Genomic DNA, 27109 nt, shown 5'->3' on the forward strand with positions numbered 1-27109 from the left:
ACCATTTAGTCGAAGTCTGGAGCCCCGATTTACAGTGGATCGGCAAGTTGGGGCTATTTATAGAATGTGTTTAGCGGGCAACTCACATGCACCACGTTGGAGACCACTGCTATACTATAACTTAACTATTCAAATATAATGTAAGCAAATTTAAAAGTGCAGTATAGGTAGCCTTATAAAACTAACTTTCTGTCAGTGGCTAGTAGGTCGACTCTTCTTCTTCAGCTTTTTTTTTTTTTTTTTTTTACACGTAGTGTATAAGTGATCGTATTAGTGCCCCTGATGTTGGCTGTTCATATTGCTTTATTAGACTTTTTCTTGTGCCGACGGCCGTTCTGGACTTTTCCAGAACGCACAGATTGTCAGTCCGTCCCTGGGTGCAGGTGTGTAATGCAGTGCAGGTGTATGGAGTAATCAGTCTAGGTAGATGCAGGATGGGAAATGCAGTCTGTGAGTGAATATGATAGTCTGGTGTGGAGTGCCCTCTTCTGGCTATCAAAGGCACTCCAGCTGGTGACCGTTACAATCGCCTTGTCCAGATTTCATCAGTGACTACGTTTACATGCAGCCAATAACCCGTTCAAAACCGGGATATTAGCAATAACCCGGTCGCGCACGGCCATGTAAACACCGGCAAAAACCCGGATATGCTCATATCCCGGTTTTTAAAAACCCGGATATTACCCCTGGGGTACCCCTTTTCTAACCCGAATATTTGGTCATGTAAACGCGTATCGGCATATCCCCATCAAAAGGAACATTGATTTGTGTTCTGCGCATGTTCTATTCACAAGGAATCTTGGTCTTTTGAGTAGAGACGGCGCATACAGAAACCCGCGTGCAGTATACCGGAAGTAAACAAGAAGTAGAGGTAAACATGGCGAGACGCAGCACAGCAACACACTTTTGGAGCGAGAAGGAAAGCGCAAACAAAGGCGATCGCTATCTGCCCCGAACTATTCATTATCCGGCTGCTGCTGCTGTTGTTGTTGTCTTTGGATACAGGAAGAAGAATCGGAAATGACGCATATTGCGTCTTAAGGTTGTCCGCACGTCCTGACGCTAACCGTGCATCGCCATTTACATCGGGATATTCCCAACTGATTACAAATTCCATGTATACAGGAGTAACTCTCTCTGCTCACGCATGTAAACGGGTTATTCCGAATGTTTCAGAAACCCAAATAGTGACCTTAACCCGACCATAACCCGAATATTGGCTGCATGTAAACGTAGTCAATGTCTCCTTGCTTGGAAGCTGTTACGTTCACAGTTTTGCACCTCACAAAACATTATTATGGGTGATATCACTGTCAGAAATAAATCTTTATTTTTCCCCAGGTGGTTCCAAAATGATATTAACTGTATCCTCTCCTTATTTGATGATTCGGGTAACCTTTTTACTTATGAGAATTTTATGACTTACCACAATTTCCCGATTCATCCAAAAGAGTTTAACAAAGTGGTTAAAGCAATCTCGCCTGGGTTAATTCATCTGGTTAAAAGCCACTCCATATATAATCCAAGAAGAACAGTCACAATACAGTCTACTTTACTCTTACTTTGATCTTTTGGACAAGAAATGTACAAATAGACATATACGCCAAATCTTTCAATTTATGAAAAAAGTTCTCCAAGAGGAAAATTCTATAGGAGACCTTTGGTAGAAGATATAAATTGGAAAAGGGCCTGGCTTTTACCTGGTAAATACTGTTTGTACAGTAGAAGAGACATTTGAACATTTGTTTTATGATTGCCCGATATCCCCCCCAAAAAATTGGTCTGACCTGGTTCTTACATAGGCCTATCTGCCAGTGTGACACTTTCTTTCAGTTTAAAAGACATTATTTTTTATTATAATGACGATAAAAATAAACCCCTAGAGTAGGCTACGTTGTTAATTTCTTTATTCTATAGCCTACGGAAAATTCTTTATTCATAAACAAAAAATTGCAAATAACATCTGTCTTATCCTTATTTTGACTCTGAATTAAACTCACTTCTTCATTCTCTTCGTTATATAAATAATAAAAAATCCCTACGATTTATACAATATTATGAAGAAATATTTAAAGTAAATACATGCACTTCCTTGTATATGTATGTTTTCTTGTTTTTTAATGTCTTGTTTTTTATGTATGTGTAGTTCCTTGATAATGTTATTTTGTTCTTGAGCAATAAAAAAAAAAAGAAAAAAAAAAAGAGGGAATTGCATTGTCTTTCGTTGCTCCCTTCAGTATCCACCTCAAGGGCTCCCTTCGAAGGGAGGAGGGCATAGGGATGATCACTTCCGCTTGGAAGTTTACCTGAGTTATGTCATTGTGATCGTGTGTTGAGCAGCCATAGATCACCTCAGACGCTCCTCTGTGTTTAATGATCCTCTAAAACAGCGGAGAAGGAGAGAGTGAGACAGCACAGCAGCCATGAGGAGGAATAAAGCTGAGGTGGAGAGATATATTTCTGTAGCTCAAGACTCTCCCTCTCAGAAACCGGTAAGTTATGATAATGTCAGGAATAAGACGACGATGTCTTCAGTGTTATTTATATCGCATGAACTTTCCTTAAGTACTTCACTGTTTCAAAGTCACTCAGCCTCGCTTCTCTTCTCCTCGCAAATGCTGACAGAAACGCCTCAGTGGAGTTTCAGAGCTGATTACACACACCGGTTCACTTCACGCGTTTTTACTGAGCAGATAGCTATTATCAAAAATATTTTATTTACACTTGGTCACATAAATGTGTCTCCGCAAAACGGATATAAATCCGACCGTCAATTCCTGCGCTGTAGACTATATGCAAATGTAATTGAGTTCACGTCACCGAAAGCAACAAATATGAGCTGGAGCTATTGAGATATTTTTCAACAGGTAATTTAAAAATCAAAAACTGTAGGCTAATGGGAGAGAGCGGCAACAGCACTGCTAAAATCATTCAGTTTCTTTACTTTTAATGATGGTGATTGTGTATTAAACATCTGCAACTTCTTGTAGCTTACTTTCACTTTCATTTCCGACAGTTTGCTGAAGCGAAACCCAGCTAACACATTACGTAACAGTTACGTAATCCGTACTTTTTGGTCATATAATAGGCTTGTTTGAGATGCGCCTCGCCTGAAGTGTAGTCTAGACTAGAGTAGAGGAGGAGTGAAGAAAGTGCAGGCAAGATGTACAGCTCTCTCTTCTCTAGTGGATCAGAGTCACACACCTGTGAGATCAGAGATGGACAGATCTCTCTCTTCTCTAGTGGATCAGAGTCACACACCTGTGAGATCAGAGATGGACAGATCTCTCTCTTCTCTAGTGGATCAGAGTCACACACCTGTGAGATCAGAGATGGATATCGCAGGATTCACGCTCGTGTACGGTGCTAAACTGGATGTAATTTAAGTTATGTTGCTTTTATATGATGAAAATAAATATAATGAACAAGACACCCAAAGTACTTTAATTCCATTTTATTAAATTCCATTCCATTTAATTCCATTACAAATACGTGTTTATCAATAATTCTTTCTTTAATACGGACATGTGATATATATATATATATATATATATATGGCATCACATAACCCATATAGAGATTGCACTGTCAGAGATTTGGGAATATTCACACATAATTTATACACATAAAACTTTGAAATCAAACATTTGAAAAGAGATCAATATATCACGGTTGTTTAAACCAATGAGCATTAAGCTGTGTCGTCAGTAAGTCGTTTGGAGAGCAACTGCGCTCGACTGCAGAATCCGACACGTGCGCCTCGCGCTCGCGAGAGTCTCAGACATACGTCAGCCTGACATCAGAGCCAGGCGGACCGCACTCAACACATCTCTAACCGGCATGCATCTCGCGCTGATCACCGGTGATCGGTTCTGTGCAGATTTTGCTCATCTCAAACAAGCCTAATGACTTGACGCATTGACAAAGTAACTACGACGTCGCATGCCCGTAATTTCATTACCATCAAATAACCAACTCTCAACATTGCCACTATTCTCCTAACATTATAAGATTACCAAGAACGTTCCAGATAGGTCAAGGTCACTAATTTATATAGCACCTTAAAACAACATTTCTGCTGACCAAGGTGCTTCACAAAAACACAATTAAATTAAGTCACACAAAAATACAGAGTATACTTGTAAATTTTAATTAGCAACCATAAAAAAAATTATAATAATCAAGACTTAATAACTTTACTCACTAAGACTAACACATCCAAAGTTCTGAATAGGCCTGAGAAAAAAGATAGTTTTTTTTTTTTTTTTAGAGATGACTTAGCAGATTGAGGTAGTGAATTCCACAGCTTAGAGGAACATATGGAGAAGGCTCTGTCTCCTTTAGATTTCAAGCGAGACAATGGGATGGTTCATAGTTTGTCAGAGGATGAGAGATCTTTGGGCAGAGTATGGACAAATAAGGTCTGAGATGTAAACTGGAGCCAGACCGTGCAAAGCTTTAAATGCCAATGTTAAAAGCTTGTAATCAATTCTGTATCTGACAGGTAGACAATGTAAATGTAACAAAATAGGGTTGATATGCTCAGGCTTTTTCTTCCCCATTAAAAAGCGAACTACAGCATTTTGAACCAGTTGCAGACGTGATAGGGAAAACTGGTTAATACCAGCACACAGCATACCTGTCAACACTCCCGTTTTCCCCAGGAGTCTCCCGTATTTCACACCCATCTCCCGCCCCCCTCCCGTTTTGTTATTTCTCCCGTGAAACTCCCATTATTTGTATGGCCCAAACGTCGTTATATATGAATAATCACATCAATGTATTATTCCAAGGTTGTCCAGTTGCCAGATCTTGTATGAAACCCATCCTACTCGCGCAATCAACACATCATACACATTCCAACCCATTTGTGAGCTCAACCTGGCAACCTACAGCCCAGTTGTGCTGTTGATATCTGCGCAGGTAGTAGAGGCGGGAAGTTGAATAAGCGTTACTGGTAGAAATGGGAAAAGACTCAGTGGTGAGTAAATATTTAACACAATTAACGCAGCATCCGCTTTTTGTCTGTCATCCTTTGGCTGCGTGGCGTTACATTATATGATGCGCTTTTATTCTTTCTAATGCTTTTAAACCATTCAAGCCATATCTTATTTATTTTATAAAACTTTAAAAGCGGAAAGCGCATCACTCACTCCTGGGAATACATTTGACATCGCAGCCTGACCTTGACGGAAATAAATATCCTATGCCAAAAGTAGGCTACCAGAGAAAGAGTCTCAGCTGTGCTCAGATCTGTAAACCGTACAGTTGCTTTGGTTTTTCAATCCGTACCCATTTCGCTCAAATAGGACACAACAAAAATAGGGACACCCGAGAAAGCCAAAATAGAATGCAAAATTTATTAACAAAATAGAACTATACAGAAAAAAAAAAAAAACTACGTATAACGGTAACCGTGAACAAATTCATAATCCGTGCACGCTTTCGCAATCGTTGTTTGTAATATTCAGTTCCTGTGAAAAATTGTGAAATACTGTTCCAATAGGTGAAGTTACACAACAATATGCTGACTGATTACATAACAATATTTGGATGTAATATTCAGTTCCTGTGAAAACCTGTTCCAGTTAATGGGAGTATACACAGGTGATGTTGTGTAATATCCAGTACAGTAAACTCCACCCGCTGGAACAGTTTCTTACAGTAACTGAATATTACACAACATCACCTGTTCAGTTTTGAAAACTGTAGCCAGATTTGTGGCATATACCTTATTTTAGAAATCTGTTTTGATGAATACAACTGTTTTAACTGAATTTCTCTATGATTTGGCGATGGGGTGTGTAATGTAGATGACATGAAACCGCATGTGGTCTCCCGTATTTTGGTACCCAAATGTTGACAGGTATGGCATACAGAGCATTGCAATAATCAAGTCTTGTTGAAATAAATTGGAAAAAACTGGCTCTGACAACAGAGTTTATTTGTTTGTCGAATTTTAACTCAGAATCAACAACAACACCCAAGTTCTTTACATGAGTGCGGATATTGGCTTGCAGAGGTCCTCTAAACTAGAGCTCAGGACGTCTACCAAATGAGGGGAACCAAATAAAAGGACTTTAGTCTTGTTTTCATTTAACTGAAGAAAATTATCGCCCATCCAACTTTTAATGTCATTTACACAGGCTAACAAATCAGATGAGGACGTAGACTTACTAGGTTGACATGTATAACTGGGTATCATCCGCATAATATAAGCATATATAAAAAGAAGAAAATCGGGCCCAAAATATATCTCTGTTGCACTCCAGCCGTGACAGAAGCCGGCGATGGGTGAACCTGGCCATCTCCACAGAGAAGCTCCTCTCAGAGAAATAGGACTCGAGTCACTCCGGTTTAAAAGGACTTTAACCCTCTGGGGTCTGAGCTGTTTTCTGGCCCTGGAGGTGTTCTGACATGCTCTGACATTTGTGCTTATTTCTGTTACTTGTGACATTTTCATGGCTAAAGTCTGATTACACTGTATTCAGCACAAACTCTGCTACAATAATATATCAGCAGCATGTATGTAAAAGCTTGTAGTTTTGAGATAATGACATTTATGCGTGGTTTGTGAAAATACCAAAAAAATAAAAATAATTGTCACTGAAATAAGGTCATTAGATTAGATTAGATTAGATTCAACTTTATTGTCATTACACAAGTACAGGTACAAGGCAACGAAATGCAGTTTAGGTCTAACCAGAAGTGCAATAGCAGCAAGTGCAGGATATACAGTGGTTCCATAAGTGCAGAACATGGATATGTACTGAATAAATATAGAGTTGAATACTATTATAAACAAAAATTTACAGATAGATTGTCCTATGAATATAATATACAGATAACTATTACTGTGAACAGAGTTTACAGCTAGATATGTACTGAATATAATAATATACAGATGGCTATTACTATAAACAGAATGTTTACAGATAGATATGTACTGAATATAATATACAGATGGCTGTTACTATAAACAGAATTTTACAGATAGATATGTACTATGAATATATATACAGATGGCTGTTACTATAAACAGAATGTGAGCATAATATACAGATGGCTATTACTATAAACAGAATTTAACAAATAGATATATGTATAGTTAGGCTAATGAGCAGTATAACAATGGATTTAAAGTAGTGCAAATAAAGTTTGGACAGAAGCTATCCGAGTGAAAGTGCAGTGGAAAGTAATTGCATATTACAGTTAAGGTACGATATTGCAATGTATATATAACAGTCGGTACTGTAAATAAACAGTCGGCAGTGCAAATTGAGCATATTCCAGTCAAGGTAGTAGTGCAAGATGCATATGTAAACAGTTGTTACTGTAATAACAGTCAGCAGTGCAAATGAACATTATAGTATTGCAAATAACAAAATGGAGGCAGGTGTGAGGAGGGAGAGGAGAGTCAGTCAGTATATGAGGGGAGTGGGATCAATGAGGGTTAGAGTTTAATAAAGAGACAGCTCTGGGGAAAAAACTGTTCTTTAGTCTGCTGGTCCTGGTCCGGAGGCACCTGAAACGCCTGCCGGAGGGCAGGAGAGAAAACAGTCTGTGGGCTGGGTGAGAGGAGTCCTTAAGGATGCTGCGAGCTCGATGCAGACAGCGTTTCCTCTGGATGTGCTCGATGGCAGGTAGTGGAGTCCCAGTGATGCGCTGGGCGGTTTTCACCACCCGCTGCAGTGCCTTGCGCTCTGCAACAGAACAGCTCCCATACCACACTGTAGCACAGTTGGTCAGGATGCTTTCTATTGCACAGCGATAGAAGTTCACCAGGATAGTGGAGGAAAGCTGATTCTTCCTCAGTGTCCTCAGGAAGAAAAGGCGCTGGTGAGCCTTCTTGACCAGGCTGGAGGTGTTGGTTGTCCAGGTCATGTCCGCCGAGATGTGGGTCCCCAGGAACTTGAAACTGGAGACACGCTCAACAGCCATTCCATTGATGTGGATGGTGTCGTGTGTGCCTCTTGACACTTTCCTGAAGTCCACGATGAGCTCCTTCGTTTTGGTGGTGTTGAGGAGCTGGTTATGAAACCCATACTGATTATTTCTTCACGAGACTTTTGAAAATTGTATCACGTAGCCTAGAATATTTGCTCCAAAACTATGTGAAAATCATCCTGAGTACTCAGATAAAACAAAATATTGATTTAAAATTTGTAAGACATGTTTTGTGTGAGAAAGCTGTATGCGAGGAGGGCATGAATCATGAATATTGATGTATTTCACACCTGAGAAAGACAAAGACCCTCCCCTAATGGCCCAATTAGACGTGGGACTGTGAGGGAACTTGCATAAAGAATGAAGAGAGATTTAAAAAAGAATGGCTTTTTGATTGTTTGGATTTATTTACAACAAAACATAATCCAAAGATACATCATAAAGGACAAAAAAAGCACATTATTGAACACACTGATGTAAAGACAGAGACTTGAGCAGTCACACACATTTGTGCCATTCCTGAAACATAGTACATACCTGTAATTTTCAAGGTGTTTGATTTTTCACTTTACCATGTTCATGTACAGAGACTGATGTGAATGTTGAAGTCAGAAGGACTCATCAGTGGTATCTGGTCCCTGTAAAAAGAATTTTAAAAACCTGAAATAGTGACCATGTGTTAAAATTGTGATTTAAAATTTACCAAAAAAAAAAAATATATATACTGTATATATATATATAAAAGACTATATTATATAATTGAACACCAGATTTGTTGGGTATGTATATGTTGTTGTGCTGACATATACGTGTAGGGCTGCATAAAATAACAACAACAATAGCCTGGCGGCCTAAGGAACACTTCAGTAACACTACACTAGAGAAAAATATATAGATTATCAAATGTTACTTCAAATGTTTCCACTCGTTATGAAATGAGATGGAGTAAAAACATGAAGCCTAATCTTTGGCACGTTTTGCTTTTCAAACGCACAGCGCGAGCAGAGAACACTTACTGAAGCGATCGAGCCGCTTCAAACTATGAAACATTATTGTTAACCTACCACATTATACATATCTACTTTTGAGCAGATTTAACATTAAACACGGGTCTAAACATTATAATATTCACCATATTAGAGTATAAACACTCATACTAGCCTACTTGTATATCATGCTGTGTTTTATTATCTAAAAAACATCCTTGTGTTGTACATGTATATAAATTTAGCATCGAAAGGTTGCCTACCTGTCTATAGTTCATATTTCTACATGTTTATGTCTATATACATTTTAGTCTGGCACCATTTTGACTAGTTGCTACAATGTAAAGTTTATGCAACAATAACATGCTTACTATTATGAGTGTAAATTCCTTACCTAAAAATCTCTCATCTTCAAATCGTGTTCTTCTGCGGTAAATCCAAGGTAAACAGGACAACATGTCTTCCAAACCCGATCAAAATCAGAGGAATACTGAAGTCTCTGAGTCTTTGTTTTTGAGGTAATGAAGGTGTTCACAGATCTGCGTTGCTTCCATAGACTGTAAAAAAAAAATGGACGTAGTGTGCGTGACGTCACCCATAGGTTTCTGAAGAGCATTTTTGAAGCCTAAAGTGGGCGGAGCTGGCCATCGCCATCTTGGCCTCGCGTCACCTCGTGTCACTCCCGGATAACAGAATATGTGCAAAGAGGCGGGGCGTGGGCGGGGCTGAGGAGCCTGGCTATCTGAAACCACACCCACCTAGCTCGACGTGATCGAGTTAGCTCAGGCTGGGGAGCTAATGCTATATGCTACTGACAGTACCAAGTCTGTGACTGGACAGGGCCTCGCGCTAAAGCGACAGTTGGTGATTAAAATCAGAATGCCAATTAAAAGGTCCTGTTTTTGCCCTTCAAAATATTATAATAGTTGAAAGACATGGCTACAAGTGAGACTGTGTATCGTGATGCTGTACTATTCTACTAATTGAAAATGTATTATGCAGTAACTTACAATATTACTCTGAGAGTGTCTGTGTGACTGTGATTTATGTGCATACATGTCAGTCACTCTTTTTTTACTGTCTGGTCCGCCAGTGCAGCATCGCTCGTCAAGTCCTTATGAATGTGAATGTGATAATGGATGATAGGTCAGAACTGTGTCTCATTATCTTGATGGTATTCCCGGGCACTCTCACTGGTGATCGTTACACATATGCTGTTTAAACATGGATTTTATCCATTTATTTATTTATTCATTTTATCTATATTATTTTACATACACAGATGTTTCATGGAACGTTGGGTCACGATTATTTTTCAAAAGTCATGGAAATGTATTGGTAGAAATGTGTACGAACCCTGGATTATCCATTTGAGTCGCAGTGCATGATGGGAACTGAGCACCACCTAGACCGTGTTGAATGCAATCAAATAGTATGAGTGATCTCGCACAGTATTTCTCATTGAGTTCACCGAACCTTGAGTTCCAGCAGCTTTTCCAGAAACTCCGTTCATCAGATGTGCCAGATTCATCAACTCTGTTCTAAATACTCATTGAGATTCATTCATTTCAATTGCATTGAAGTATAATAGTTTCCTCTGCTCTGTACAGTTAATAACTTTCAACTTTAGGGTTTACAGAGTTAAAGATTTAAGCTGAATATTATATGGTATACAGTTCATATATACATTATCACACAGATATTGTTTAATTGTGACACTAACCTGTTTTGTGTCTTGCAGAAGTCAATGCAAGGGTTTCTGTTTGCCAAACTATACTTTGAGGCTAAAGAATATGAGCTTGCTAAAAGGTAGGCTAACTCCTTTGCTCTGTCTTCTGTCTAATGCCTGGTTTCTCTGTGAAGTGATGTGTTTCTCTCACACCATTGGGTCATAGGCATGTTTGGGAGTATTTGACTGTAAAGCCGAAGGATCCTAAAGCGCACAAGTTCCTCGGGCAGCTGTTCGAACGGGACGGGGAAACGGACAAAGCTGTGGGATGTTACAAGGTTCGGATTCCCTTCATTTACTCTGACATGTTTCTCTACGGCAGTGGTCTTTGAATACACACTTCAGCTGTGGAGTTTAACGATAATAGTGCTGGACAATATACATGCATACAAAATTATCTGAAACGTTTCTGCAGTGTTGATACACGGGTAACTCCTGCGTTTCCTCTCTCTCTCGGACACACTGCAGTCTGTGTGTTGATATTCAGTGATATAGTGTGTTGCGCTGCATGTTTCAGAGTGAAGCGCGGCTCTGTGTTCATTAATACGCCGTCAGCTCATGATCCGGTGTTTTCAGCGTCTCAGAGCGGCTTCACAGTGAGTGAATGCAGTGAACTCTATCTGTACATGAGCTGCCTGTACAAATCTGCTCTGGTTCATCAGCTCAAGCTGTTATTACCTTTTAATAACCAAATAATAGTAAGAAGAAAAAAAAAAACGTATAGATATCAATCTGCGTATACGATAAACATCGGTTATGCTCATCTTTGGTAACTCTGTCTTGAGTAAAACAGCTCTATATTGAAGCGCTTACACACACCTGAACCAGAAGCGATGAGACCTGTTTTACAGAAATGGAAGTTTGTTGATCGTAACCCGTGTTGGTTTATCTCGTGGGTATCAGTTTCTCTCTCCTCACATTCAGTTATAACACAGTTAGTCCAGGAGAAGCACATCAGGATTATTCTTCCCTTTGTTTCCAAGGTTGTTGTATTGTTGAACTTCTAATGCACGTTTAAAGTTTAAGCATGTAATGCTGATGTTTGTTTCTGAACTCCAGCGCTCAGTGGATCTGAATCCGGCTCAGCCAGACCTGGTTCTGAAGCTGGCGGAGCTGCTGTGCGGGAAACCGGAGCCTGACAACCGGGCTGAGTTATGGGTGGAGAAAGCTGCCAAGCTACTGCCGGGACATCCCAACATCTTCAACCTGAGGGTCAGTGCGCACATCCCATCCCATCCCATCTCATTCCCATCCCATCACCTGCTCTGAACACACCAGCTGTCCTCTGAGTTCACCCTCTCTCTCTCTGATGCAGGAGAAGCTTCTGAGCACACGAGGACAGAACGGCTCCATCCAGCTGTACGAGCTGCTTCAGTCTGAGCTCAAGCTGCGGCCCGACGACTCCTACATCAATGAGCGGCTGGTGCGTCTGTACAGCGCAGACGGCCGGCACGAGGAGGCGGTGAAGCACTGTCTGGAGGTGGAGAAGACTGGGCTTCTGAGGGACCGTCTGGAGTGGTATGAGCTTCTTGTCAGCACCCTTCAGGTCAGTGATCGTCTCATCTCCTCTTATGTTAGACGAGCTGACTCTTAACTAGGTTGCTTTTTGGGAGATTTTACAATCTTTATTTGAAGCATCAAGTTACTTTCAATAGGTGTTGGATTCTATTGTAAATACCATCTTTTGACGATGTAATCGTGCAGCTCTAGTGTCAGTACTTGCTCTTCTGGGATAGAGAAGGATGTTTTGCGTTCTGTCTGTTTTGATGTGACCATGAAAGGTTTGAGCAGATCAGGGGAAGTTGGTGATATCGAGAGAGTGATCAGTCTTCTGTGTTTCAGGAGCATCTCTGCCGGCCGAGCGTGGCGTTGAACGAGCAGGCGTCGCGCAAGTTTCACAAAGAGTTGCTGTTAGCGCTCTGCAGCCGCGTCCGACTGACGCTGAAGGAGAAGAGCTGCGAGGAGAGCGCTGATGCTCTCAGGAGGTACGGCAACACCAGCCTGTCTGGACACTACCACAACACTTGCTGAAATTAATCATGTCTCGTGTAATCAATCAATCAGTGTTTCAACCACATAAAAGGCATCAATAAAACAGCTGGAGAACAATAATGCCACTGTAAGGGGATAATACAGTTAAAGACCAAAGGACCAGATATGATTCATGAAGACCAGGAGTTAGAAGTGCAGTCAATTTAAAAGAAGGGTCAGAATTATAATAAATTGAAGATTTTTTTTTTTTACTGAAGATAGTTTGCAGTTTCATCAGCAGAAGTTCAGCTTCACGACTCACAGGAGTTTGTAGGCCGCCCCGTTTACAGTTACAAAGATCAACAGTTATTCCCTTCACCAAGGTCTACGCTACGTCATCGCTTCAGGTTGAATGATTCTGATTGGCTAAGAAATAGATAAACATAGTAATTTTCCGCACAGATACAGATAGACGGAAGCATATCTCCATTGATTATGCGGCTGATACTCGGACCCTGAAGTTAGGCACGTCGTGACCTTCCGGGTCGCAGATTTGGGTTTTTGGGAGCCAGCATGTCCAGAACAACAACAACTCAGTCCATCTCCAATAATGCCAGTGGTTCCTTAACCTGTAACCAAGAATACTACCACACACACACACACACACACACACAGCTTCTTCAAGGTTGGATTTGGTCGGGCTTTAACAATAAACAGGAGAGTTTTCTCAAAACATCCATATAACATGTTCTTTCTCTCAGTGAGAGGACACTTTAATCTAACATAGTAAAGTAAAGACTTTAACTAAGAAATGTTCACTTAAACTATTGGTTCCAATGACCCCTGTGACCTATAGCTGTCATGGTGAGCTAGAAGAACAGATATAACAGTTTTAACATGTTGAAGACCTTTCTCAAACAAACCGAGTCCATATTTCATCTCTGGAAGCCGGGCTAAATAAGCAAGCACTGTTACTGCATTCAGATATCAAATACAGACATTAGAGAATACATGAAAAGAACATTTCACATGATTTCAGTAATCATACTGGTAACTTCTGTAACTTAGTAAAATCACATAAGCTTAGAGAAGTCATTCAACTCATTTGATATTTATTAATATTAGATATACAGTGAAGCAGCAGTGGATTCCAGAATCCATCCCCTTGTCACCATGGCAGGTTATATCCAGCGTGGTGTGCTTTAAAACCAGTGAAAATTGCAGGTTGAATGAATGAATGAATGAATGAGGCATTTATATAGTGCTTTCACATGTACTACTGTACACCTTTGGGTGTGCTTTGGCACTTTACAATCATATCAGGGAATCTCTCCTCAACCACCACCAGTGTGAGCATCCACTGGGATGATTACAGGTGACTAATTACAGGTTAGTGTAGAACTAGTGTAGAACTGCTACTATTCAGGATATTTAAAATAAAATGTATGTTTAAATTATTAAACACCTTGTTGTCAAAGTTAGTATTGTGGCTTTATGTATAGTCAGACTCTTGCATTTCGTTATATTGTATTTTCCAAAATCAAGCTCAAATAGAGTTTTGATGTGTTTCACCAGTGAAAGTCTAAGATTTGTGTTTTATCCGTCATTAGAACGGCCGCATCTGAGTTAGATCTGAGTGCCTCGCATTAAGTTTTATTAACTTACAGGTTACAAAGTTATTGTAGCTATGTAGCTATATATTTGGCAAAAAGCTTGTGTTATAAAAGATGAAGTGCTATGCCCAGGCAAATACCTGACTAAGACACTCTTCTCCACTCCATAAATACATAAAACATTAGCCTTTACACACATTGTGTTTCGAATGAAGAAAAAGCTGTACTTATTCATAGAACCAGTTCTTTGTTTACCCTTGCACTGCAAACAAGCAAAGACAGTCTCCAAAATGCGTGCAGGACATTCACGATTGAGGCGGATTGAGCTTCTGTATGAGGTTTTGCCGACAGTTTGAGGATCCACTCGGTTTAGCCACAAGCTCTTTGTATAAAGTTTCATTCAAGCTCTGTTATAAAATATAGGCCTTTTTTTTTTTTTTTTACCTTATTAAGCAGTATTTTTTCTAATCAAACCGTTTTCGGAAAGCTAATGTTACAAAAGGAATGCATGAACAGAAATGTTAAAATAGGGTTAGGTGAACATTTATTATAACATTTTATACTACATATTCATTATATTTTAACTTAATGTATGCTTGAATAAATTATCATGAAAACAAGTTATGACAGCCACGTTTAAATGTTTATATTTCAACATATCATTAAAGGTTGATATAAAAACTGCCTTAAGGGCAATTTAAATGTTTGTAGTGAACTTTGAGTGTTGATTATTAAATGAATTTGATTAATTTATCATTAAATAAACTTTATTCACTTCAGAGCATCACTAGTTTGTAGCAGTAACAGTGACGCTTGCCTGCACTATCACTACTAGTCTTTCAGTTTTTGGGGGTTTTTGCTCAACAGGTTCTATATGTCAAAAAGAAAATATTTTCCTTAATTTTCTTTCTTAGTTACAACAAATTAATCAGGTTTTTAATTGACAGTAATAAGTTCATAAAGCCACTTTGGCTGGTAAATGATGGTAGCAGTTTTCACCCAGACTCATAGATGTCTTTTCTTCAATGTTAGCCTGCTAGATAACGTCAGTGCTTCGGTCAGCAGACTTCAGGTTCATGCGTTCATGAAATGTTCACGCCATGTTTCTGCTGCAGCTTGGACCGTGCGATGCAGTCTCTGAAGAACACGGCCACGAACACTCTGGACGAGCTGTCGGAGGTGTTCACGGAGACGAGGGCTCAGCTGTACCTGTACGCCGGGACGCAGCTGCTGAAGACGGCGCAGGACGGGCTGCAGCAGTGGAGGGCCGTGCGGGATTTAGCCGCGCTCTGTTATCTCGTGGCCTATCAGGTATGATGTGCGCTTCCTCTAGGGCTGGGGAAAAAATATTGATTTCTCGATTTCAACCAATTCTCATTTTGAAGAACCGATATGGATTCATAAATACCAAGAATCGATCTTTCAGTATGTACTGATCAGTTGATGAATGAACAAAGCTTTGTAGCACTTCCCATCCAATAAATTGCAATAAGATTTGTTACTTCTGATTTGAAACAAAGTCTCCTCTATCAAATTCTGTCCATTTTACGAAATTCAAACGATAAATACCGTTTTAGCGCTCTTTAGTGTGTGGTTACAGATGACACCATCATCTTTTCCTCTTTACTACTAGTTACAGCAGCAAATAAACATGAACGAACATCATAAGGAATGTTGAAAGATACAGAACAACTTACTGAAATGGCTGTGCAAATACATCTACTGATGCTACTGGACACATCTTCAGTGATGTTCCTGGAATCATTGGGTGTTTTGGCGTCTTTCAACATCATACACCCTCATACAGGCGACCCAGCTGTCAGACCCCAGCTTGTGTCCAGTTGGCAAATCTAGCTAAACTGCCCCCATGGATATCCTCTCTTGAGCCATAGCCATCTTGAGGCTTTCTCTGCTGCTTCAGTGGTATTGCGGATGGCTCTTCTTCTCCTCACTCCATCAATGCCATCAGACTGAAGAATCTGGACAGGGATTGGGCTACAAAGCTCCTGCATCCTACATCACCTTGCTCTCCATCCGGCTTGTCGACACTCGCTGACCAGTCCCTCGTTCTTGGAGAGCTTCCTCTCAAAAGCGTCTTCCAGGCGGTCTTCCCAAGGGACTGTAAGCTCCAACAGAACTACTTGTTTGGTGGAATCAGACAAAAGAACGACATCTGGTCTTAAGGTGGTGGTCACAACGTGGTTGGGGAACTTGAGTTGCCTCTCCAAGTCCACTAATAGCTTCCAGTCCCACGCAGTGGCCAGGGTGCCTGCAGATGGTATGCAATGGCTTGCTTGGAGGGGCAGGAGCGCTTGGCCCACTCGACTCCTATAGCAATGGCCTTCAGCACCTGGTCATGCCTCCACCTGTACCTTCCCTCTCCCAGTGCCTTTGTGCAGCAACTCGGAATGTGCTCTTGGGTTCCACGCTTATAGCACAGTGGGCATGCTGGTGACTCCACCTTGCCCCATATGTGAATGTTTGATGGGCTGGGAAGCACATCGTATACCGCCTGGATGAGAAACTTGATCTGCTGTGGCTCTGCCTTCCACAGCTCCGCCCATGTCACCTTCCTCTGGATCACGCTCTCCCATCTTATCCAGGTACCCTGTTGCCTCATTCCTACTGTCCTGCAGGTTCTCTCCTCCTCGACCACTGCTCTCAACTCCTCCTGGACTAAACGGCGCTTTTCCTTCCCTTTGATGGTGTCTATGTGGGGAGTTGAAAAGGAACCCAGTCCAGCCCTACCTCTTGTTACAACCCCCACCAGCCTTTTGTGATGTAATCTAGCCTCTGCTTGTCGAACAGCTTCCTCAGCCTTCCATTTCTGACCAGTCCTCACTTCAATCCCAGCCGTTGCCACTTGGGTCTTTCTTCTTTCTTTCTTTTCTTTATTTATAAAGCACATTTAAAAACAACCCTAGGTTGACCAAAGTGCTGTACATGCTGTAAAATAGGATCGAAGCATAGATTTAAAAACAAAAAAAGATGTTGCTGTTCGGATGGCTACAGGAAGCTTGTTCCAGAGTGTTGGACCAGCAATAGAAAAAGCTCGATCACCACGGTGTTTCAATCTAGACCTAGGGATGGACAACATTCCTAAGTGTCCCGATCTAAGTGGGCGCGAAGAGTTGTGTGAATGAAGATAGACTGGTGCAAGATTATGTAAAGATTTAAAAACTAGGGTTAATATTTTGAATTCTACTCTGAATTTAACCGGCAACCATTTCAAGGAGATCAAAATTGTAGTGATGTGCTGAAGCTTACGTGAGCTAGTCAGAAGCCTGGCCGCTGCATTTTGGACCATTTGCAATCGCTCCATGGATGACCGATTAATCCCAAAATAGAGCGAATTGCAATAGTAAAACAATTGAGATAAAAACGATTTGACTTTAGCTAGACGACGAAGATGGAAAAAACATGACTTGACTACCACATTGATCTGCTTATCAAACTTAAGACCAGAATCAAAACGAAAACCTACATTTTTTGCACACGTGGTGACCCATTGGGTTAAATAACCAAGGTCATAGGTGCTGGCATGAAAGGCATCACTAGGCCCAAACAGAATCACTTCGGTTTTGTCTTCATTTAATGTCAAGAAATTATTTGTTAACCATAATTTAAGTTCCTGAATACAATCAATCAGAGCTCCCATTGCATGTTTATCATTAGATTTTAAAGGGAGATACAGCTGGGCATCATCAGCATATAAATGAAAAGAAATCCTATATTTATGAAAGATTGAACCCAGGGGCAGCAAATATATCATGAATAAAATAGGAGCAAGAATGGAATCCTGAGGGACACCACAAGTCAAAGGAACAGTAGAGGATGTATGTTGTCCAATACGAACAGAAATCTTACGATCACTTAAATAGGCCCAGAACCATTCAAGAGTGGTACCTGTAAGGCCAATGCAATTTTTTAAACGAGAGATGAGTTTACAATATCAAAGGCAGAGCTGAGATCTAGTAAAACCAAAGCAACAGCATTTCCAGCATCAGTAGCCAATAGAATGTCATTTGAAACCTTTAGTAGAGCAGATTCAGTACTATGTAATTTTCTGAAACCAAATTGAAAAGTTTCATAAATATGGTTTGTACTAAGAAAGGCCTGTAGTTGAAATAACACCACTTTCTCCGAAATTTTGGCCATAAATGGTAGATTAGAGATTGGTCTAAAATGTGCCAAGACAGATATGTCTGAATTTGGGGCCTTTAACATTGGGGTAATTGTTGCATGTTTAAGACTATCGGGGACCATTCCAGTGCTCAAACTCAAGATTACAAAGAATAGCACATCTGTACCAACAATATTTACAACTTGCTTAAAAAAGTGAGAAGGCATGACATCAAGAGGACAGACAGTGGGTCTTAAATGTGCAATGATATTTTTGCAAATAGGAAGAGTAATAGGATCGAAGGAGGACCAAGTAGCAGGGCTCCATGGTATGTCATAAATGTCAGAATTAGAATGGAAATTTTGTGGTCTCAGCCTAATAACTCACATGTAGTTTCAGACTCATCTATACAAACATTTACCACTGGATTTAAAACAGAATCAACAGTAGAATATAGTATTTTCGGACTATGATAATTAGGGCCCGAGCACCGATGGTGTGAGGACCCTCTTGGAATTGCTCTGTTTATTATTATTATTATTAGGGCCCGAGCACCGATGGTGAGAGGACCCTATTGTTTTTGCTCCGTTTATTATTATTCTTCTTCTTCTCCAAAATGAATCGCTTTTTAGAGGGCCTAAACATGCTCGAAAACTCATGAAACTTTGCACACGCTTCAGAAGTGGTGAAAATTTACGTGTGATATGGTTTTCAGAATTGGGGGGGGCAAATTCGGTAAATTATTGCCCCCACATTTTGCCCCGGCTCCTGGTTTCACGTACAGGTATGAAATTTGGTACATACATGTAATGACCCAATACCTACAGAAAAGTCTCTTCGAGCATAGCCCTAAACACAACAGGAAGTGAGCTATTTTGAACTTCCTCCTAGATTTTGGGCATTTTTCGTAATTTCCTGATGTTGTACTTTAACGAACTCCTCCTACAGATTTGATCTGATCCTCTTCAAATTTGGTGAGTGTAATCTTAAGGCCGTTGTGACGTTAAATTGCGAAGATCTAGAGTTTTCGTCGAAGGGTGTGCCCTCGGCGGCCTGACAAATGTTCACCCAATTTCGGCCTTCTGGTGATATATGCATGATCAGATAAGTTCAATATTAATGTTGCTTGCAGATCCGATGTTGCTAGGCAACCACAGACAGCCTGCAGTAACTCAGCCATACAATTTCCAATCTGTCCCAAACTTCACATGTTTGATAAGAGTCCTGTCCTGAACACATGACCATGCTCATATTTGGTTATAGCAATAGCGCCACCTGCTGGTAGCAGGAAGTGTGGCAAATACAAAACATGCTCGAAAAATCATGAAACTTTGCACACGCTTCAGAAGTGGTGAAAATTTACGTGTGATATGGTTTTCAGAATTGGGGGGGGGCAAATTCGGAAAATTATTGCCCCCACATTTTGCCCCGGCTCCTGGTTTCACGTACAGGTATGAAATTTGGTGCATACATGTATTGACCCAATACCTACAGAAAAGTCTCTTGGAGCATAGCCCTAAACACAACAGGAAGTGAGCTATTTTGAACTTCCTCCTAGATTTTGGGCATTTTTCGTAATTTCCTGATGTTGTACTTTAACGAACTCCTCCTACAGTTTTGATCTGATCCGCTTCAAATTTGGTGAGTGTAATCTTAAGGCCTTTCCTAAAGGCGCCGGGTGGCGGCGGCAGGGGTGCGAGGGCCCTTTTCATCGCTGCTTGCAGCTTTAATTAGGGCCCGAGCACCGATGGTGTGAGGACCCTCTTGGAATTGCTCTGTTTATTATTATTATTATTATTATTATTATTATTATTCTTCTTCTTCTCCGCATTTAATTGCATTTTTGAGGGCCTAAACATGCTCGAAAAGTCACAAAACTTTGCACACGCGTCAGAACTGGCGAAAATTTACATCTGATATAGGTTTCAGAATTGGACGGGGCAAAATGGCTCGATAGCGCCACCTATAAAAGTTCAACGGAGTGCGCCTCCTGCAACGTTCCACGTACGTGCACGAAATTCGGTACATACATGTAATGACCTAATACCTACAAAAAAGTCTCTTGGAGCATAGCCCTAAACACAACAGGAAGTCAGCCATTTTGAACTTCCTCTCAGATTTTTGTGCAGTTTTTGCCATTTTCAGGCCTCGTACTTTAACGAACTCCTCCTAGAGTTTTAATCTGATCATCTTCAAATTTGGTGAGTGTAATCTTAAGGCCTTTGCGACGTTAAATTGCGAAGATCTTGAGTTTTCGTCGAAGGGCGGGTCCTCGGCGGCCTGACAAATTTCGATGTTTCGCCATGAAACAGGAAGTTGCTGTAACTCAGGCATGGAATGTCCAATCTGCCCCAAACTTCACACTTTTGATAAGCGTTCTGTCCTGAACACATGACCATGCTCATATTCAGTTATAGTCATAGCGCCACCTGCTGGCAACAGGAAGTGACATGTTTAACACTGTTATGGACTCCTAATAACATATAAAAAAGTGCCAGCAAGTGCTAAACATGCTAACAACATACTAGAAGCATGCTAAAACATGCTAGCAAACTCTTAGCTAAGTGCTAAAGCATGCTATTATTGCAAATAAATAGGAATTTGCTGTAACTCAGGCATGGAATGTCCAATCTGCCCCAAACTTCACACGTTTGATAAGAGTCATGGCCTGAACACATCTACATGAGAATATTCAGTTATAGTAATAGCGCCACCTGCTGTCAACAGGAAGTGACATGTTTAACACTGTTGTGGTCTCCTAATAACATATAAAAAAGAGCCAGCAAGTGCTAAACAGGTTAGCAACATACTAGAGACATGCTAGCAAACACTTAGCTAAGTGCTAAAGCATGCTATTACTGCAATTAAATAGGAATTTGCTGTAACTCAGGCATGGAATGTCCAATCTGCCCCAAACTTCACACGTTTGTTAAGAATCATGGCCTGAACACATGTCTATGCTCAAATTCAGTTATAGTAATAGCGCCACCTACTGGCAACAGGAAGTGACATGTTTAACACGTTGATGCCGTTCTAGCAACATGTTAAAAATGCCATTGAGTTCTAAACATGCTAGAAACATATTAAAACATGCTAGCAATACTTAGCTAAGTGCTAAAGCATGCTAATTCAATGAAACAGGACTTTGTTGTTACTCAAGAAGGCAATGTACAATCTACCCCAAACTTCACACGTTTGATAAGAGTTATCTCTTGAACACATGTCCATGCTCATATTTAGTTATAGTCATAGCGCCACCTGCTGGCAACAGGAAGTGACGTTTACACTGTTCTTGACTCCTAATAACATATAAAAAAATGCCAGTAGGTGCTAAACATCCTACCAACATACTAGAGACATGCTAAAACATACTAGCAAACACTTAGCTAAGTGCTAAAGAATGATATTACTGCAACTAAATATGAATTTGCTGTAACTCAGGCATGGAATGTCCAATCTGCCCCAAACTTCACACTTTTGATAAGCGTTCTGTCCTGAACACATGACCATGCTTATATTCAGTTACAGTCATAGCGCCACCTGCTGGCAACAGGAAGTGACATGTTTAACACTGTTATGGACTCCTAATAACATATAAAAAAGTGCCAGCAAGTGTTAAACATGTTAACAACATACTAGAAACATGCTAAAACATGCTAGCAGACTTTTAGCTAAGTGCTAAAGCATGCTATTATTGCAATTAAATAGGAATTTGCTGTAACTCAGGCATGGAATGTCCAATCTGCCCCAAACTTCACACTTTTGATAAGAGTCATGGCCTGAACACATCTACATGAGAATGTTCAGTTATAGTAATAGCGCCACCTACTGGCAACAGGAAGTGACATGTTTAACACGTTGATGCCGTTCTAGCAACATGTTAAAAATGCCATTGAGTTCTAAACATGCTAGAAACATGTTAAAACATGCTAACAGTGCTTAGCTAAGTGCTAAAGAATGCTAATTCAATGAAACATTACTTTGTTGTTACTCAAGAAGGCAATGTCCAATTTGCACCAAACTTGACACGTTTGATTAGAGTTCTGTCCTGAACACACATCCATGCTCATATTCAGTTATAGTCATAACGCCACCTACTGGCAACAGAAACTGACATGGTTAACACAGTAATGCAGTACTAACCACATAATTATTGTGTACTGAGCATGCTAGAAACATACTAAACATGCTAGCAACACTTAGCTGAGTCATGAAGCATGCTATTATCACCATTATACAAAACATTTTGTAACTGACTTTGACATACTCTTACTATATATACCTCCTTAAATGTACATTTCCCAACCATGCTCTGTCTTCCTAAAGCCACCAAGTGTTGATGGCACGGGTGCGAGGGCCCTTTCATCGCTGCTTGCAGCTTTAATTATTATTATTATTCTTCTCCGCATTTAATTGCATTTTTGAGGGCCTAAACATGCTCGAAAACTCACAAAACTTTGCACACGCGTCAGAACTGGCGAAAATTTACATCTGATATAGGTTTCAAAATTGGACGGGGCAAAATGGCTCGATAGCGCCACCTATAAAAGTTCAACGGAGTGCGCCTCCTGCAACGTTCCACGTACGTGCACGAAATTCGGTACATACATGTAACGACCTAATACCTACAAAAAAGTCTCTTGGAGCATAGCCCTAAACACAACAGGAAGTCAGCCATTTTGAACTTCCTCTCTGATTTTTGTGCAGTTTTTGCCATTTTCAGGCCTCGTACTTTAACGAACTCCTCCTAGAGTTTTAATCTGATCATCTTCAAATTTGGTGAGTGTAATCTTAAGGCCTTTGCGACGTTAAATTGCGAAGATCTTGAGTTTTCGTCGAAGGGCGGGTCCTCGGCGGCCTGACAAATTTCGATGTTTCGCCATGAAACAGGAAGTTGCTGTAACTCAGGCATGGAATGTCCAATCTGCCCCAAACTTCACACTTTTGATAAGCGTTCTGTCCTGAACACATGGCCATGCTCATATTCAGTTACAGTCATAGCGCCACCTGCTGGCAACAGGAAGTGACATGTTTAACACTGTTATGGACTCCTAATAACATATAAAAAAGTGCCAGCAAGTGCTAAACATGCTAACAACATACTAGAAGCATGTTAAAACATGCTAGCAAACTCTTAGCTAAGTGCTAAAGCATGCTATTATTGCAAATAAATAGGAATTTGCTGTAACTCAGGCATGGAATGTCCAATCTGCCCCAAACTTCACACGTTTGATAAGAGTCATGGCCTGAACACATCTACATGAGAATATTCAGTTATAGTAATAGCGCCACCTGCTGTCAACAGGAAGTGACATGTTTAACACTGTTGTGGTCTCCTAATAACATATAAAAAAGAGCCAGCAAGTGCTAAACAGGTTAGCAACATACTAGAAACATGCTAGCAAACACTTAGCTAAGTGCTAAAGCATGCTATTACTGCAATTAAATAGGAATTTGCTGTAACTCAGGCATGGAATGTCCAATCTGCCCCAAACTTCACACGTTTGTTAAGAATCATGGCCTGAACACATGTCTATGCTCAAATTCAGTTATAGTAATAGCGCCACCTACTGGCAACAGGAAGTGACATGTTTAACACGTTGATGCCGTTCTAGCAACATGTTAAAAATGCCATTGAGTTCTAAACATGCTAGAAACATATTAAAACATGCTAGCAATACTTAGCTAAGTGCTAAAGCATGCTAATTCAATGAAACAGGACTTTGTTGTTACTCAAGAAGGCAATGTACAATCTACCCCAAACTTCACACGTTAGATAAGAGTTATCTCTTGAACACATGTCCATGCTCATATTTAGTTATAGTCATAGTGCCACCTGCTGGCAACAGGAAGTGACGTTTACACTGTTCTTGACTCCTAATAACATATAAAAAAATGCCAGTAGGTGCTAAACATCCTACCAACATACTAGAGACATGCTAAAACATACTAGCAAACACTTAGCTAAGTGCTAAAGAATGATATTACTGCAATTAAATATGAATTTGCTGTAACTCAGGCATGGAATGTCCAATCTGCCCCAAACTTCACACTTTTGATAAGCGTTCTGTCCTGAACACATGACCATGCTTATATTCAGTTACAGTCATAGCGCCACCTGCTGGCAACAGGAAGTGACATGTTTAACACTGTTATGGACTCCTAATAACATATAAAAAAGTGCCAGCAAGTGTTAAACATGTTAACAACATACTAGAAACATGTTAAAACATGCTAGCAGACTCTTAGCTAAGTGCTAAAGCATGCTATTATTGCAATTAAATAGGAATTTGCTGTAACTCAGGCATGGAATGTCCAATCTGCCCCAAACTTCACACTTTTGATAAGAGTCATGGCCTGAACACATCTACATGAGAATGTTCAGTTATAGTAATAGCGCCACCTACTGGCAACAGGAAGTGACATGTTTAACACGTTGATGCCGTTCTAGCAACATGTTAAAAATGCCATTGAGTTCTAAACATGCTAGAAACATGTTAAAACATGCTAACAATGCTTAGCTAAGTGCTAAAGAATGCTAATTCAATGAAACATGACTTTGTTGTTACTCAAGAAGGCAATGTCCAATTTGCACCAAACTTGACACGTTTGATAAGAGTTCTGTCCTGAACACACATCCATGCTCATATTCAGTTATAGTCATAACGCCACCTACTGGCAACAGAAACTGACATGGTTAACACAGTAATGCATTACTAACCACATAATTATTGTGTACTGAGCATGCTAGAAACATACTAAACATGCTAGCAACACTTAGCTGAGCCATGAAGCATGCTATTATCACCATTATACAAAACATTTTGTAACTGACTTTGACATACTCTTACTATATATACCTCCTTAAATGTACATTTCCCAACCATGCTCTGTCTTCCTAAAGCCACCAAGTGTTGATGGCACGGGTGCGAGGGCCCTTTCATCGCTGCTTGCAGCTTTAATTGTTATTTATAATCTCTGACAAATATTTAGTGTTTGCAACCTTGACCGCTTTCTGAAATACTGATAGAGATTCCCTCATAAGTTCATAGGAAACCTGCAACCTATCCTTATGCCATTTGTGTTCATACCTCCTTCAAGTTTTTCTAAGTGAGCGAATCGAGTCATTTAACCATGGTTGATGTTTTTTTTCTCGGCCGCTTGGCCTTCATAGGAGCAATGGAATTCAAGATGTTCAGACAGATATTGTTAAAAAAGCAAAGGTACTCATCAGCATTTTTCATTCTGGGCGGTGAATCCGTTAAGCCAGGGAGATGAGCTGCTGCATAAGATGAAGCGAACTCCTCAGCAGCATTCGCTACGAAGTGACGAGTCCATCGGACTGGTGGAGCAGTAATATCAGATCGACCAGGAAAGATGGCATTAAATAAAACAGATTTGTGATCAGAAAAGCCATTTTCACAAATTTCAGTGTCTGAAATAAAAAGCCATGAGTCAGAACCAGATCCAGAGTGTGACCTTTGATGTGCGTGGATCCCTGCACCCACTGCATAAGATTGAGTGAGTCAGTAAGGTTACAGGAATCGCTGGAGCATGACTTTGTAGGGCAACAAATATGAATATTAAAATCACCTAATAACAAAATCTTTTCAAACTTTGTTACTATACCCCCCAGAAAATCTGCAAACTCATTTAAAAAGAGTTTGTCTCTGTAGAGTAGAGTCTCTGTATAGCAACACTTCCCTATCTCTCGTTACCTTGAACTCCTCTTCCAAGGACTTGAGCGGCAGTTGCAGTTCGTTGCGGTTCCCGAAGAGTGCGATGCTGCTTAGATTTTTCGGAAGCCCCAGCCATCTTCTGAGGTGGCTGCTGACCTTCCTCTCTAAGGTTTCCACAGTCGAGATTGGCATTTCATAGACGAGTAATAGCCACAGGATCCTGGGAAGAATGCCATGCTGGTTTAGCCAAGCTTTAAATTTCCCTGGCAATCCAGACCAGTCCACTGACTTGAGCCATCTGTCCAGCTCAGTGCAGGTTGACTGGATTGATGCGGAGTCCCTCAGGGTGTTGTCAAACCCCTTGCCTAAGCTCTTGACAGGCTTCTCAGTGATGGTCGGGATTGTTGCACCTGCGATGCTGAACAGGGATTTGTCATCCACCTTTCAATCAATCATGTCTCATCTATCAATCATGTCTCATGTAATCCATCAATCAGTCAATAAAACAGCTTGAGAAAGATGTCATGTAATGTTATATTTACCTCAGAAAAGCCATTAATTGTCCAAAAACTTGTTAGTCAGCTTGAAAAATTAACTTAGAAAGGCCACTGTTCAGTGTTATATCCATGTTTTCCTCAGGCTCCAAGACCCAAAGCCAAGAGTTTGAAAAGTGAACAGGCGTCCAATGAGCCTTTGGAGCTGCTGGCCTCGGACCGCCAGAGTCAGGCGGGTCACATGCTGTTGAACCTAAGCCGGGACGTGGAGCAGCTGCTGAAGGAGGTGGTGGAGGCGTTCGGGAACCGGAACGGGCCGAGTCTTCTGTTCGACAAGCTCTTCGGCTCACAGGCACACGACCAGCTCTCCTTCATCTACAACGACGAGATACACATGGTCAGCGTGCACACGCCCAGCACCGACGATCTGGCCAAGTGGGACAGTGGTGAGTGTCAGACCAACTGTATATTCGGTCCGGTGTAGTGCTGCAACCAATCACAAAACTCACCTTTTTTTTGTCACAGATGGGATAATTTTTCAAATCAGCAAAAAAAGGGGGGAGATAA

At 40.6% G+C, this 27109-nt stretch overlaps 1 protein-coding gene across 4 annotated transcripts in view; it reads left to right on the plus strand.

The window, feature by feature from the left end:
• Positions 1-2128: 2128 nt before the first annotated feature.
• Positions 2129-27109, plus strand: part of LOC311298386 (E3 SUMO-protein ligase RanBP2-like) — a 58707-nt gene continuing 33726 nt past the window's right edge. For 2 of the 4 annotated variants that reach the window (XM_084421238.1, XM_084421241.1), the window contains exons 1-8: positions 2129-2492; positions 10675-10742; positions 10829-10940; positions 11722-11874; positions 11978-12208; positions 12505-12647; positions 15362-15557; positions 26688-26988. In XM_084421238.1, the coding sequence (XP_084277364.1) occupies positions 2424-2492; positions 10675-10742; positions 10829-10940; positions 11722-11874; positions 11978-12208; positions 12505-12647; positions 15362-15557; positions 26688-26988 (1273 nt within the window). In that variant the 5' untranslated portion in view covers positions 2129-2423. The remainder of the gene's footprint in view (positions 2493-10674; positions 10743-10828; positions 10941-11721; positions 11875-11977; positions 12209-12504; positions 12648-15361; positions 15558-26687; positions 26989-27109) is intronic. The other 2 variants (XM_084421240.1, XM_084421239.1) reach the window with 2 other exon arrangements.

This window comes from Rutilus rutilus (genome assembly GCF_951802725.1).
Source record: "Rutilus rutilus genome assembly, chromosome: 10".
In the NCBI taxonomy this organism is placed as follows: Eukaryota; Metazoa; Chordata; class Actinopteri; order Cypriniformes; family Leuciscidae; genus Rutilus; species Rutilus rutilus.